General features: G+C 37.4%; 1 protein-coding gene across 4 annotated transcripts in view; it reads left to right on the top strand.

Annotated features, from left to right (window-relative positions):
- Positions 1 to 13,625, top strand: part of RAD54B (RAD54 homolog B) — a 744,820-nt gene that overhangs the window by 12,369 nt on the left and 718,826 nt on the right. For 2 of the 4 annotated variants that reach the window (XM_079116907.1, XM_079116906.1), the window contains exons 2-3: positions 6,982 to 7,136; positions 11,947 to 12,112. In XM_079116907.1, coding sequence (XP_078973033.1) covers positions 7,002 to 7,136; positions 11,947 to 12,112 — 301 coding nt within the window. In that variant the 5' untranslated portion in view covers positions 6,982 to 7,001. Of the gene's footprint in view, positions 1 to 6,981; positions 7,137 to 11,946; positions 12,113 to 13,625 lie in introns of those variants that run through there. The other 2 variants (XM_079116911.1, XM_079116912.1) reach the window with 2 other exon arrangements.

Raw genomic sequence — 13,625 nt, 5'->3', positions numbered from 1 at the left:
CTAAGGGTTTATCAATTTTGTTTATTTTTTCAAAGACCCAACTATTTATTTTGTTAATTTTTCCGATTGTTTCTTTTGTTTCAATTTTATTGATTTCGGCTCTGATTTTAACTATTTCCTGTCTTCTACTACTTTTGGTGTTAGTCTGCTCTTCTTTTTCTAGGGCTTTGAGCTGTAGTGTTAAGTCGTTTATTTGTTGATTTCTACTTCTTTTGTTGAATGCGCCCCATGAAATAAATCTTCCTCTAAGTACTGCTTTCATAGTGTCCCAGAGATTTTGATATGATGTGTCTTTGTTCTCGTTTACTTCTAAGAATTTTTTTATTTCCCTCCTGATGTCTTCTGTTATCCATTCATCATATAATAGTGTATTATTTAATCTCCAGGTATTGGAGAAGTTTCTGTTTTTTATTCTGTCATTTATTTCTAATTTCAATCCATTATGATCTGATAGAGTACAAGGTAGTATCTCTATCTTCTTGTATTTGCTAACAGTAGCTTTGTGGCATAAGACATGGTCTGTTTTAGAAAAGGATCCATGTGCTGCTGAGAAGAAAGTGTATTCGTTCTTTGTTGGATGGTATATTCTATATAAGTCGGTTAAGTCTAAATTGTTGATTGTGTTATTGAGATCTGTGGTTTCTTTATTCAATTTTTGTTTGGACGCTCTATCCAGCGGTGAGAGAGATGTGTTAAAATCGCCTAGTATTATTGTGTTGTGGTCTATTTGATTTCTGGAATTGAGAAGGATTTGTTTGACGTACATGGATGAGCCAATGTTTGGGGCATAGATATTTATGATTGTTATGTCTTGCTGATTTATGCTTCCCTTAAGCAGTATGTAATGTCCTTCTTTATCCCTTCTGACTAGTTTTGGCTTGAAGTCCACATTATCTGAAGTGAGGATGGATACTCCAACTTTTTTGCTGTGTCCGTGTGCATGCTATGTTTTTCCCATCCTTTCACCTTTAGTCTATGGGTATCTCTTTCTATGAGATGAGTCTCTTGCAGGCAGCAAATTGTTGGATTTTTCTTTTTAATCCATTCTGCCAGTCTATGTCTTTTGATTGATGAATTCAGGCCATTAACATTCAGAGTTATTATTGTGATATGATTTGTATTCCCAGTCATTTGACTCATTTTTGTTTTTTGACATGATTTGGTTTCCCCTTTATTTGGCTATTCCTTTAGGCTAGTTCTTCCCGTTGCTGATTTGCATTGTTGTTTTTCATCTCTTCCTCATGGAATATTTTGCTGAGAATGTTCTGTAATGCTGGCTTTCTTTTTGTAAATTCCTTTAGCTTTTGTTTATCATGGAAGGATCTTATTTCATCGTCAAATCTGAAAGTAAGTTTTGCTGGGTATAAGATTCTTGGTTGGCATCCATTTTCTTTCAGGGCTTGGTAAATGTTGTTCCAGGCCCTTCTAGCTTTTAGGGTCTGGATTGAAAAATCTGCTGATATTCTTATTGGTTTCCCCCTGAATGTAATTTGATTCTTTTCTCTCACGGCCTTTAAAATTCTGTCTTTATTTTGTGTGTTAGGTATTTTCATAATAATGTGCCTTGGTGTAGGTCTGTTGTAATTTTGTATATTTGGAGTCCTATAAGCCTCTTGTACTTGGTTTTCCATTTCATTCTTCAGATTTGGGAAATTTTCTGATATTATTTCATTGAATAGATTGTTCATTCCTTTGGTTTGTTTCTCTAAGCCTTCCTCAATCCCAGTAATTCTTAAATTTGGCCTTTTCATGATATCCCATAATTCTTGTAGATTCTGTTCATGATTTCTTACCATCTTTTCTGTTTGGTCAATTTTGTTTTCAACATTAAATATTTTGTCTTCAATATCTGAGGTTCTGCCTTCCAGGTGTTCTATCCTATTGGTTATGCTTTCTATGGAGTTTTTAACTTGGTTTATTGTTTCCTTCATTTCAAGGATTTCTGTTTGGTTTTTCTTCAATATCTCTCTTTATTGAAATGATCTCTTGCGTCCCGTATTTGCTCCTTTAACTGTTGATTGGTGCGATCATTTAATGCCTGCATTTGCTCTTTCATTTCCTCGTTGCTTCCCTGATTGTTTTAATTATGTACATTCTGAACTCCCTTTCTGACATTTCTTCTGCTGTGCTGTCATTGGGTTTTATTGATATAGTATCTAGGTTTGTTTGGGACATTTTCTTCCCTTTTTTTCTCATACTGGTCAGATGTCAGTGGGACTTTGTGATATTGCAGACTTCTTCTATTGGCTTATAGTGTCCCTGTGGATTTCCAGTGTCTCACCTTCCTGCCTTTAGTAGCCTGAAGTCTTGGGGTAACTTGATAATGCAGTGCTTCCAAGCACTGCCCCTAGCCCGCTACTGGTTCCAGGAGTTGGAGCTGGCTCTGTGTGGAAAGGCTCTCACTGGGGGGCCTGCTCCGAGAAGCTAGCCTGGAAAGGCCCTTCCCGCAGGAGGGGGCTGGGCTGCGGGCTGCTTGGGGAAGTCCCTGGCTGCCCTGTCCTGGTCCCTGAAGCAACCCGCGGACAGGAACTTGCCGCCCTGGTTCAGGGACTTGAAGCTTAGTTCTGTGCAGAAAGGCTCTCACTGGGGGGCCTGCTCCGAGATGCTGGAGAATCTGGCCCTGTGTGAGGAGCCCACTGCCGGAGTGTGCATAGCTGCCTGGGGAAGACTCTAGCTGCCCTACCCTACTCTAATAAGCCACCCGAATCCAGGCCTGCCACCCAGGCAGCGCTTCACCGGGTTGGGGAGACTCACCCCGTGGCTCTGTTTTAGTCCGTGTCTCTCAATGCCTCCCCTTCTTGAATCCTGGGTTCTGGAGTGACTGGAGATGCAGTCACCCTCTAGTCCGCCATCTTGGATCGCCCAGTGGAAAAAGCCTGCGGCCGGGGGGCTGGGGGGCAGGTCCGCCTGTAGAGGTCTCTGGCTGCCTTGCCCTGGTCCCAGAGGCTGCTTGTGGGCCGGAGGTCACCGCTGGCTTGGGGACTTGTGGCTGGCTCTGTGTAGAGAGGCTCTCACTGGGCGGTCTGCTCCGAGAAACTAGCCTGGAAAGGCGTTTCCCGCCGGAGGGGGCCGGGCTGTGGGCTGCTTGGGGAAGTCCCTGGCCGCAGTGTCCTGTTCCCTGAGGCAACCCGCGGGCAGGAGATTGTATTCTTAATAATTGCCATTCTGACTGGAGTGAGATGAAATCTTAGAGCAGTATTGATTCGCATTTCTCTAATTGCAAGAGATGGTGAACATTTTTCATGTTTGTTGATCAATTGTATTTCCTCTGTTAAGTGTCTGTTCAGTTTTTTAACCCGTTTATTGATTGGGTTATTTGTTTTTTGGTGTTAAGTTTTTTGAGTTCTTTATATATCTTGGGGATGAGTGCTCTCTCTGAGGTATGTGTGGTAAAGATTTTTTTCCCGTTCTGTAGGCTCTCTCTTCAAATTGTTGATTGTTTCCTTTGCTAAGAAGAAGCCTTTTAGTTTGAATCCCACTGCATTTATTGATTCTTAATTTTACTTCTTGCTCTTTAGGATTCTTGTTAAGGAAGTCAGGCCATAAATTGACATGATGAAGATTTGGGCCTACTTTTTCTTCTATTAGGTGCAGGGTCTCTGTTTTAGTGCCTAAGTCTTTGATCCACATTGAGTTGATTTTTGTGCAGGGTGAGAGAGGTTTAATTTCATTTTGTTACATATGGATTTCCAGTTTTCCCAGCACCATTTGTTGAAGAGGCTATCCTTTCTCCAATGTATATTTTTGGCACCTTTGTCTAGTATGAGATAACTGTATTTATGTGGGTTTGTCTCTGTGTCTTCTATTTTGTACCATTGGTCTACATGTCTGTTTTGGTGCCAATACCATGCTGTTTTTGTTACTATTGCTCTGTAGTATAGTTTAAGGTCTGGTAGTGTGATGCCTCCTGCTTCACTCTTCTTGTTAAAGATTGCCTTGACTATTCTGGGTCTCTTATTTTTCCGAATGAATTTCATGATTGATTTTTCTATTTGTATGAAGAATGTCATTGAGATTTTAATAGGAATTGCATTGAATCTGCATAACACTTTTGGTAGTATGACCATTTTGACTATTAATTCTTTCTATCCAAGATCATGGGAGATTTTTCCATCTTCTAAGATCTTCAATTTCTTTCTTTAGTGTTCTGTAGTTTTCACTGTAGATGTCTTTCAGGCATACAGGCAAATGGTGGGTGATAGGTGGCAGTCAGTGAGCAATCTGTACTTAAAAAGTAGTCGATATGCTGGCAGACTGCAAGTGATTACAGTAGACAAATGGGGTAAACAGCAGGGGATGGATAAGCAGCAAAGACTGCCTCACAGAGAAACAGATAGCCTCTGCTTGGAAACAGTTACGGAGTGACAAGGAATACAGCCTCCTTCTAGTCTGCCATCTTGGATTTCTCACTTTGTCTGATATGAGGATGGAAACCCCTGCTTGTTTATGCAGTCCATGTGAGTGATATGCTTTTTTCCCATCCTTTCACCTTCAGTCTGTGGATGTCTTTTCCTAGGAGGTGAGTCTATTGAAGACAGCATATTATTGTGTCTTTTTTTTCCTTCTTAATTCAATCTACCAGACTGTGTCTTTTGATTGATCAGTTTAGGCCATTAACATTCAGAGTTATTATTGAGATATGATTTGTATTCCCGTCATTTTGCTTTAGTTTTTGTTTTTAACTTGATTTAGTTTCTCCTTTGATTGACCTTTCCTTTAGTGTAGTTCCTCCCTTTGCTGGCTTTCATTGTCCCTCCCCCCAACCCATGAAATATTCTGCTGAGAATTGAACAGGCTTTCTAGTTGTGAATTCTTTTAACTTGTTTATCGTGAAAGGTTTTTATATCATCTTCAAATCTGAAGCTTAATTTTGCTGGATATAAGATTCTCGGTTGGCATTCATTTTGCTTTAGAGTTTGATATATGTTATTCCAGGACTTCCTGGCATTGAGGGTCTGGGTTGAAAAATCAGCTGAGATCTGAATTGGTTTCCCCCTGTATGTAATTTGATTTTTTTCTCTTGCAACCTTTAAAATTCTATCCTTATCTCTGACATTTCTTCTACTGTGTTGTCTATGGATTCTATTGTTGGAGAATCTTGGTTTTTTTTTTTTTTTTTGGTACTGGGGATTGAACCCAGGGCCTTATGCTTGTGAGGCAAGCACTCTACCAACTGAGCTACATCCTCAGCCACATCTTGGTTTGTTTGAGGCACTTTGTTCCCTTGTTTTTTCATGTTGTTTGTGTGTCTTTTCATCTAGTGGTATGGAGCTGAGGCAGTACAGACTCTACCCTGTAGTCTTTTAGTGTCCCTAAAGGTTTCCAGTACCTCACCTTTAAGGGGGAGAACAATATTAACAGCACCCAATGCAAACAATATACCACCTTAAACCAAATGGCTTTTATTAAGGTGTTTACAGTTTTGTCACAATAGACAAAAATGAAGTGTTCAATTATTGTCTGCAATATAAACAGTAAGTTTGCTAAGAGGATTTTCCGTTTCAAATGATGGGCCATGAGGGAATAGAAGTAATGTAAGATGTGATGTTTATGAGGGAGAGAAGATACAGGTAAAAATTTAAAGTAAGAGCGAGGGAGGAATTAATAGAAGTTGACTGTTAGTATGAGAGAAATGAGAAAGAGAATCTAGGGAGAAAAAAAAATATGTAGTTTTTTTTTTTTAAAGTAGAAATATAGGAATACACAACAAAACTGTCATATATTATTCAGATATCCCGTTCCTCAGTAAATTTGATGCATGAAAAATATTTGGATTCAAAGATGGTAGAGGTGTGAGACAGAGGGTGAAAAATGAAATAAAATGGAGGAATGTCTCAGTGGAAAATTGATTGAATGATTGCTTCTGTTGTCTTTCAAAAATTTTCTCAGCTTCCCTTGTCCACCGATAGGTGGAGTTGTCTGAAGTTTAATGTTAGTTCTAGTCCAGTGGGTGCCAGCTGGTTGGGTGGATGAGCTGATAGCAAGATGCCCTCACATCCTCTTATTGTCTTCCTACCTGTTGCAGCTGGCCCCTCTGTCTCTGCACACTTCAGGACTCACTGAGCTGGAGAGAGCCCAGTTTTCTCCAGTTTCTTCCACCTGTGTTTTCCTGGGGAACTGCCCCTAGCTTCTGGCTTCCTGTAGACTTGCTGGACCCAGACTGGCGTATACAAACGCAGTTGCGAATCTGATGGACCTGGGCTTCAGCTTCCTCAGACCCTGTGTTGCTTCAGTTCCAAGATCTCAATACCCTTTCAGCTTGCAGAGAGACCACCAGGCAGGTGCTCACAACAAAGAAGTGACCCTGCAAAGAGGCAGCCAGATGGCAGCTACTGCCACACCGACCAGAAGGACCCCAGGTGCAGCTAGACCTGCAGGCACCCCGATATATCTCCAGGATCTGGCCTGAGTCCCCAGACTGAGATGGCCACGCCCTGAGTTGGCTATTTCCATGGTGTCAAGCCTGCAGGTCCTTGCCGTCATCCCCAAATGGTTGCAGCCACATGTAACCAAAACTGTGGGACTTCCAGGCAACAGCGGGCAGCAGTCTGCAAGCTAATGGCAGAGGATTGTGGGGGGGTGGATGTTTGGCAGTGGGCGAGGGGTAGGTGAAAGGTGGGCACATGGTGATAATAGGCAGCAGTCAGTGAGCGATCAGCACTCAAAAAGCAGGTGATATGCTGGCAGAGGTGGGTGATCCGGGTGGACGAATGGGGTAAACAGCAGGGGCTTGGTGGGCAGCAACGACTTCCTCACAGAGAAACAGTATTTCCTCTGCAGCAATCCCAGTTATGGAGCGACAAGGAATGCAGTTTCTCTCTAGTCTGCTATCTTGGATCCCTCATTAAGTTTTATACATGAAAGACTGCTTTTTGTATGTTAAAAAAAAAAAAAAAAGAAAATGGGGAAAAATGAGCTATTTTTATATTTGGGTGTGTTAATAATCAGGCTTGGACAATTTCTGTTTTGGGTATTTTTCAGGTCAGTCAGTGCTGCTGAAAATGAGACGATCCGCAGCACCGAGTCAGTTGCAGGGTAATTCCTTGAAAAAACCAAAATTTGTACCACCGGGAAGAAGCAATCCAAGTTTGAATGAAGAGATTACAGAAGTAAATCTGGATATAAAATTACTTGAGGTAAAATAAAATTATAGAGAATCATAATAGAGAGAAGTCTGTTTTTCCTTTTTTTTGGTACCAGGGATTGAACCTAAGGGTGCTTAACCACTGAACCACATCCCTAACCCTTTTTATTTTTTCATTTTGAGACAGGGTCTCACAAAGTTGCTTAGGGCCTTGCTAAATTGCTGAGGCTGGTTTTGAACTTGTGATCCTGCTGCCTCAGCCTTCCTAGTTGCTGGGATCACAGGCATGAGCCACCTCCCCTAGCAAGAATGTGGTTTTTAAAAATATAATTTAAAGTACTTAACTGCTTATAGAAATTTTCAATGTTTATGAAAAAATTTTCCCAGAATCTTAGAAATATCTTTTTTTTGCAGTGCTGAGGATCGAACCCAGGGACTTGTGCTTGCAACACAAGCACTCTACCGACTGAGCTATCTCCCCTGCCCAGAAATATCTTTAAATATATAAGTACATTTATGATATGTGTGTTTGTGTGTATGTGTGTAAGCTCTGTGCTTACCCACTGAGCCACATTCCCTGCTTTTTTTTTTTTTTTTTTTTTTTTTTTTTTGAATTTTTAAATTTTGAGACAGGGATTACAGGCGTACACAACCATGCCCAACTATGTTATGTTTTAAAGGAATCATACAGTTGAGTGTGTAAAATGAACTTGTGATAACCATAAATAAAAATCTCTTCAAGGGAGAGGGTAGAGATTCTTATAAAAATGAATAATTTTATCATTGTTCTTTTTTTTTCATTGATCTTTTAAAGTTATCATATTATAAGTGCAAACTTCTTTAGATAAGATGATTTTAAAGAGAAAATATATAAATAATCCTTTGTATCACTGTTTCTGGCATTTACTTAAATTTTTATCTATTGTGAATAATGTGGTTATGAACATTGGCTTATCAATTTCTGGTTTTGATCTCTGTGTTCAGTTCTTTTGGGTATATACCTAGGAATGGAATTGCTGGGTCATGTGTAATTCTATGTCTAGTTTTGTGAGGAACCACAAAACTGTTTTTCATAAATCTGGTACCATTTTACCTCCCTATCAGCACATATAAGAATGCCAATTTTTTTTTACATCTTCAGAACATTTGTTATTTTCTATTTTTTTTTTAAATTTTAGCTAGCTTGGTACATATGAAGTGGTATTTCATTGTGCTTCTGATCTCCATTTCTCTAATTACTAGTGATGCTGTAATTAGATGATTTTCTTCATGAGATACAGATCATTTGTATATCTTTTTTTGGAGAAATGTCTGTTTAAGTCCTTTGGTTTTTAATGGTTGTCTTTTTGTTATTGAAAAGCATACTAATTTTTGACTTTTTTTTTTTTTTTTTTTTTTTTTTTGTTCTGCTTGGGTTTCTTTTATTCTGCATTTAAAAAATTTCTGTAGTCTTCCAAGTATATTGTTAGCATCTACCAAGACAAGAATTCTGGCATACTGTAAAAAGAAAACATAGGCTTTCATTTTTTTAATAAAGCTTCTTTCTTTTTAAAAATAGCCTTATTTAGATATAATTTACATGTAGTACAGTCCACTTACTACAATTCAGTGTTTTTTACTATATTTACAGAGTTGTGCAACCATTACCATAAACAATTTTAGAATGTTTTCATCATTCCAAAAAGAAACCTCATGCATATTAACAGTCACTCTTCAATTTTCTACAAACATTCCAGCCTTGGCACTGCTAATCTTCTTTCTGTCTCCAGATTTGCCTCTTACAAACATTTCATATTAAGAGCCTCATACAACGTGTCTTTTGTGACTTTTTTCTCTTATAGTATTTTCAAGGCTTATCCATGTTGTAGCATGTGTTCATAATTCATTTATTTTTATTGCCAAAATATCATTTTTTCTTGCTCCTATAACAAATTACTACAAATTTGTGGCTTAAAACAATACACATGTATATTTTACAGCTGTGTAGGTCAAAAGTGCAGTACAGATCTTATTGGGTTAAGATCAAGGTGTTGGTAGGTCTGCATTCATTTGTGGAGGTTTTAGGGAGGAATCTGCCCACCACCCCAGTCACTTAGTAGCTATCTTGGTTGTCAGATCCACTGTTGTAGAATTACAGTATGTGTGTTCATGTAGCCCTTATTTTTCTTAATGGCTTGAAAACACAAGAGTAATGATGTAGGCAATTTGGGTATGCCAAAGAGAAATCCTGAAGTTCTTCCTTCAAGTGAAGAGATGAAAGTACAATAAGATATTTTGAGAGAGGGGAAGAGAGGAAGCCCACATTTACATACTTTTGTTACAGTATATTTTTATAATTTTTCTATTTCTTTAATACTTTAAACTCACATTGTGCCTAATTTATAAATTGAGCTTTATTGTAAGTATGGGTATATAGGAAAAGCCATAGTATATATAGAGTTCAGTATCATTTGTGGTTTTAGGCATTCACTGGGGGTCTTGGAGCATAACACCATGGATAAGTTGGGGTGGGGTCTCTTGTAATTGCTTGGGGTTTGAATGTGTCTCCCAAAGTTCTTGTGTTAGACATGGTTATGGTTTGAAATTTAAACATTCCTGAAAGGTCCATATACTAAAGGCTTTTTGCCAGTCTGTGCCATTATTGGAAGGTAGTAGAACCTTTAAGAGGTAGGACCTATTTTGAGGAAGTTAGGTCATTGGGGTTGCATAGTTGAGTTGATATTGGGAACTCAACTGGCACCTTCCTGTGTTTTTTTTTGCTGCTCGACTGCCCTGAGGTAAGCAGCTTTGTTTTGTCACATGCTACAGGCCAAGTTATGATGAACTCAAACTTCCAAAACTAAGCTAAATAAATCTTTCTTCCTTTATTAAGTTGATTTTCTCAGGTTTTTTTGTTGCAGTGATGAAAATCTGATTAATAGACATTTAATCCCTAATATTAGGTATTAAGAGGTAAGACCCTTAAGAAGTGATTAGGTCATGTAAGTCTTGTTCCTCATTAATGGATTAATGGATTGAGGGTGTTATTTTGGGAGTAGTTATTGTGGAATTGGGTTTCTGATAAAAGGAGAGTCTTAGCTTCCTTCCCTTCTCTCTTGGATGTGTGCTTTCTTGCCCTTCTACCTCGTGTGGAAGGTACAACAAGGAGGCCCTCCATGTGTTTGTTCACATTTATGTGCACAGAAAGAGAATAAGAGAGGAAAGCAAATGGAGCAAAATGAAAACAAATTGTGAATCTGGGTATAGGGCATATGGGAGTTCTTGAACTACTTTTGAAATATTTTTACAAATTTGAAATTACAAAATGTTGCAAAAAAATTAAATTTATGATCAGTTGACTTAGTTTAACATTTTATGAGATAGGTTGTTTTTTAAAAAATGTGATTACAAACCATGGAATTTATTATGATAAATATTTATAATGATATGACAACTGTGTTATTGTGAATACTTATTGTTAAAAAATGTCAAACATATTCTGTGGCAGGCAGAAAAATGGCCTTCCAAAAATCTTCCTTCCTAATCCTTGAAATTTGAAATTATGTTATCTTACATGGCAAAAGGGACTTTGCTGAAATGATTAATGTTAAGGACTTCAGGATGGGGAATTTATTCTGGATTATTTAAGTAATTCTAATACAGGTCTGTAAAAGTGGAAGACAGAGATAAGAGGGTCAGAGAAAGAAACATGACTGTGTTTGGTCAGAGAGGTGTAACATAGTTGACTTTAGAGATGAGGAAGAGGGCCACAAACCATGGAAAATGAGTGGCTTCTAGAAGTTTGATAATGAAATGTGTTCACCCTTTGATCTTCCAGAAATGAACACAGCCCTGCTGATAATCCTGATTTTAGCCCAGTAAGACCTAAGTTTAAGTTCTGATTTATTTATAACTATGAAATGATAATTAAAAAGTTCTAATGGTACTAAATTTGAGGTAATTTGATACAGCAGCAGTAAAAAACACACATGTACAAAAGTAAAGAAAATAGGGTACAACAAATCTCCTTACCCCCCTGTGTGTCTTCAGTTATTGACAATTTTTGACTAATCTAAATTTCATCTTTACCTTGAGAGCTCCCTCCCCGGGTACTTTAAAGAAAATCCCAGGACTCTCTTTTCAGTAAATTTCAAGTGTATGTTTCTAATATTTGTAAGGGCTATTTAAATCAAATGAACAATGGACAGATTCTGGGAGCCAACCATAACCTCACATCGATTAGATTTGAATATCAAGGTATATAATTGCAGGAAAACAAGCATTTACTATTTTCACACCTAAAAATTAATTGTATTTAAATGTTGATTTTAGTATTGGGAAATTAATCAAGATAAAGGACATTTGACTATATGAATGACAGGTTTTGATTTCTTTGAAAATTCTGATGTTGTTTAAAATACACTGTAGCTATACCCATAGTTTTCATCTGTCATGTCTTTTAGATTTGATAACATAAACTTGTTTTAAAAATGATAGAAGGGGGGCTGGGGAGATAGCTCAGCTGGTAGAGTGCTTGCCTTGCAAGCACAAGGCCCTGAGTTCAATCCCCAGTACTGCCGCAAACAAAACAAAACAAAACAAACCGATAGAAGGTGCTGGGATTGAGCTCAGTGGTAGAGTGTTTGCCTAACATGTATGAGACACTGGGTTTGATCCTCAGTACTACATAAAAATTAATTAATTAAATAAAGGTTTTGTGTCCATCTACAACTAAAAAAAAATAGAAATTAGGTTTTAATTCTTAAATATCTATTCTTGATGTAGATATAAAGAAACTGGTAGCTCATTTAAAATTAGTCTATTATAAAAATATGGGAAGTTAGATTCAATTTCTGCTTAAAATATGAATTTGGTTCTTTTAGGGTGCAGCAAGTAATGCATTTCTTCAGGCAGAGAATGATTCTGGAGTATGCAGTTCAAATCTTTTGCCTACTAAAGGAAAAACTAGGGAAATTAATAATGAGAATAATTACAGTGGGAAATGTTTTGAAGCATCTGCAGTGACAACATTAGATTCACCTCCCTTAGGTAAGACTGAACTTTTTATTGATCAGGTTTGTATTTGACCAGTCATATTATAATATTTAAATGATTATTCAAGAATGAATGTGTTTTATTTGATAACTGTTGATATAATACCACTAGATTGTTGGTAATTCAGATCTTTCGTTGTCATAACTTATCTTTAATGATTACATTAGTAGCCGTGTAATTGAAGTCTTATACTTTATGACAATGCTTTAATACTATTTTAAGGGAACTTATTGGTCAAATATGATCTTTGCTTCAGGTATCACAATTGTATAAAATTTTGATTTAAAAAATTTTTGTAATAAACATGTTAATGGGACTAAAATTAGGGAGGTATACTTGAAATGAGTTAATTGTTAATTTATTATAGTCTGCAGTAACTTCATATCAGTTACATTAGAATTATCAAGGTATATAATTGCAGGAAAACCAAGCATTTTACATGTTTCATTCTGCCATTGTTGAATTGAATTAAAAGAGTGATTATGGTTCTTTTTGCATCTGTAAGAGATACTATATTTCAGGTAACTTAAAAAAAATATAGTTAAAGTGGTTCACTTGTTTGAATGGACAGATTCTGGGAGTGGCTCCACCTGTTGAGCTGTAGAATGGTAACTGCCATCCTCATGATACCAGTGCAAATCAGTAAAGTATTTTAAGCACTTAACCCTTTTGAAGGAGGTTCTTGAACTTTGTGATGATTAATGAATTTTATCCATGAATGGGTTCTTTTTTAAAATTTTTTTTTTTAATTTTTACAGACTTCATTTTGATTCATTGTACACAAGTACATCTTTTTGTTTCTGTGGTTGTGTATGATATAGATTCATACCATTTGTATAATCATACATGTACATAGGGTAATGATGTCTGTCTCATTCCACCATTTTTCATACCCCTCCCTCTCATTTCCCTCTACATAATCTAAAGTTCCTCCATTCTTCTCTCACCCCCCCCACCCCCCTTCTATATCATCATCCACTTATCAGGGAAAACATTCAGCCTTTTGTTTTTTGGGATTGGCTTATTTCACTTAGCATGATGTTCTCCAGTTCCATCCGTTTATCTCCAAGTACCATAATGTTATTCTTTATGATTGAATAATATTCCATTGTGTATGTATACCACAGTTTCTTTATCCATGCATCTATTGAAAGGCATCTAGGTTGGTTCCACAATCTAGCTGTTGTGAATTGAGCTGCTATAAACACTGATTTGGCTGCGTCACTGTAGTATGCTGATTTTAAGTCCTTTGGGTATTAACTGAGGAGTGGGATAACTGGGTCAAAGGTGGGTCCATTCAGAATTTTCTGAGGATTCTCCACACTGCTTTCCAGAGTGTCTGCACCAATTTGCAACTCCACCAGCAATGCAAAAGTGTGCCTTTTTCTCCACATCCACACCAACATCCATTATTGTTTGTGTTCTTGATATTAGCCATTCTAATTGGAGTAAGATGAAATCTTAGAGTTGTTTTAATTTGCATTTCTCTAATTACTAGAGACATTGA

This window comes from Sciurus vulgaris (genome assembly GCF_902686455.1).
Source record: "Sciurus vulgaris genome assembly, chromosome: 1".
In the NCBI taxonomy this organism is placed as follows: domain Eukaryota; kingdom Metazoa; phylum Chordata; class Mammalia; order Rodentia; family Sciuridae; genus Sciurus; species Sciurus vulgaris.
The sequence above is the reverse complement of the archived record's forward strand: the minus strand, read 5'-3'. Positions and strand labels throughout refer to the sequence as shown.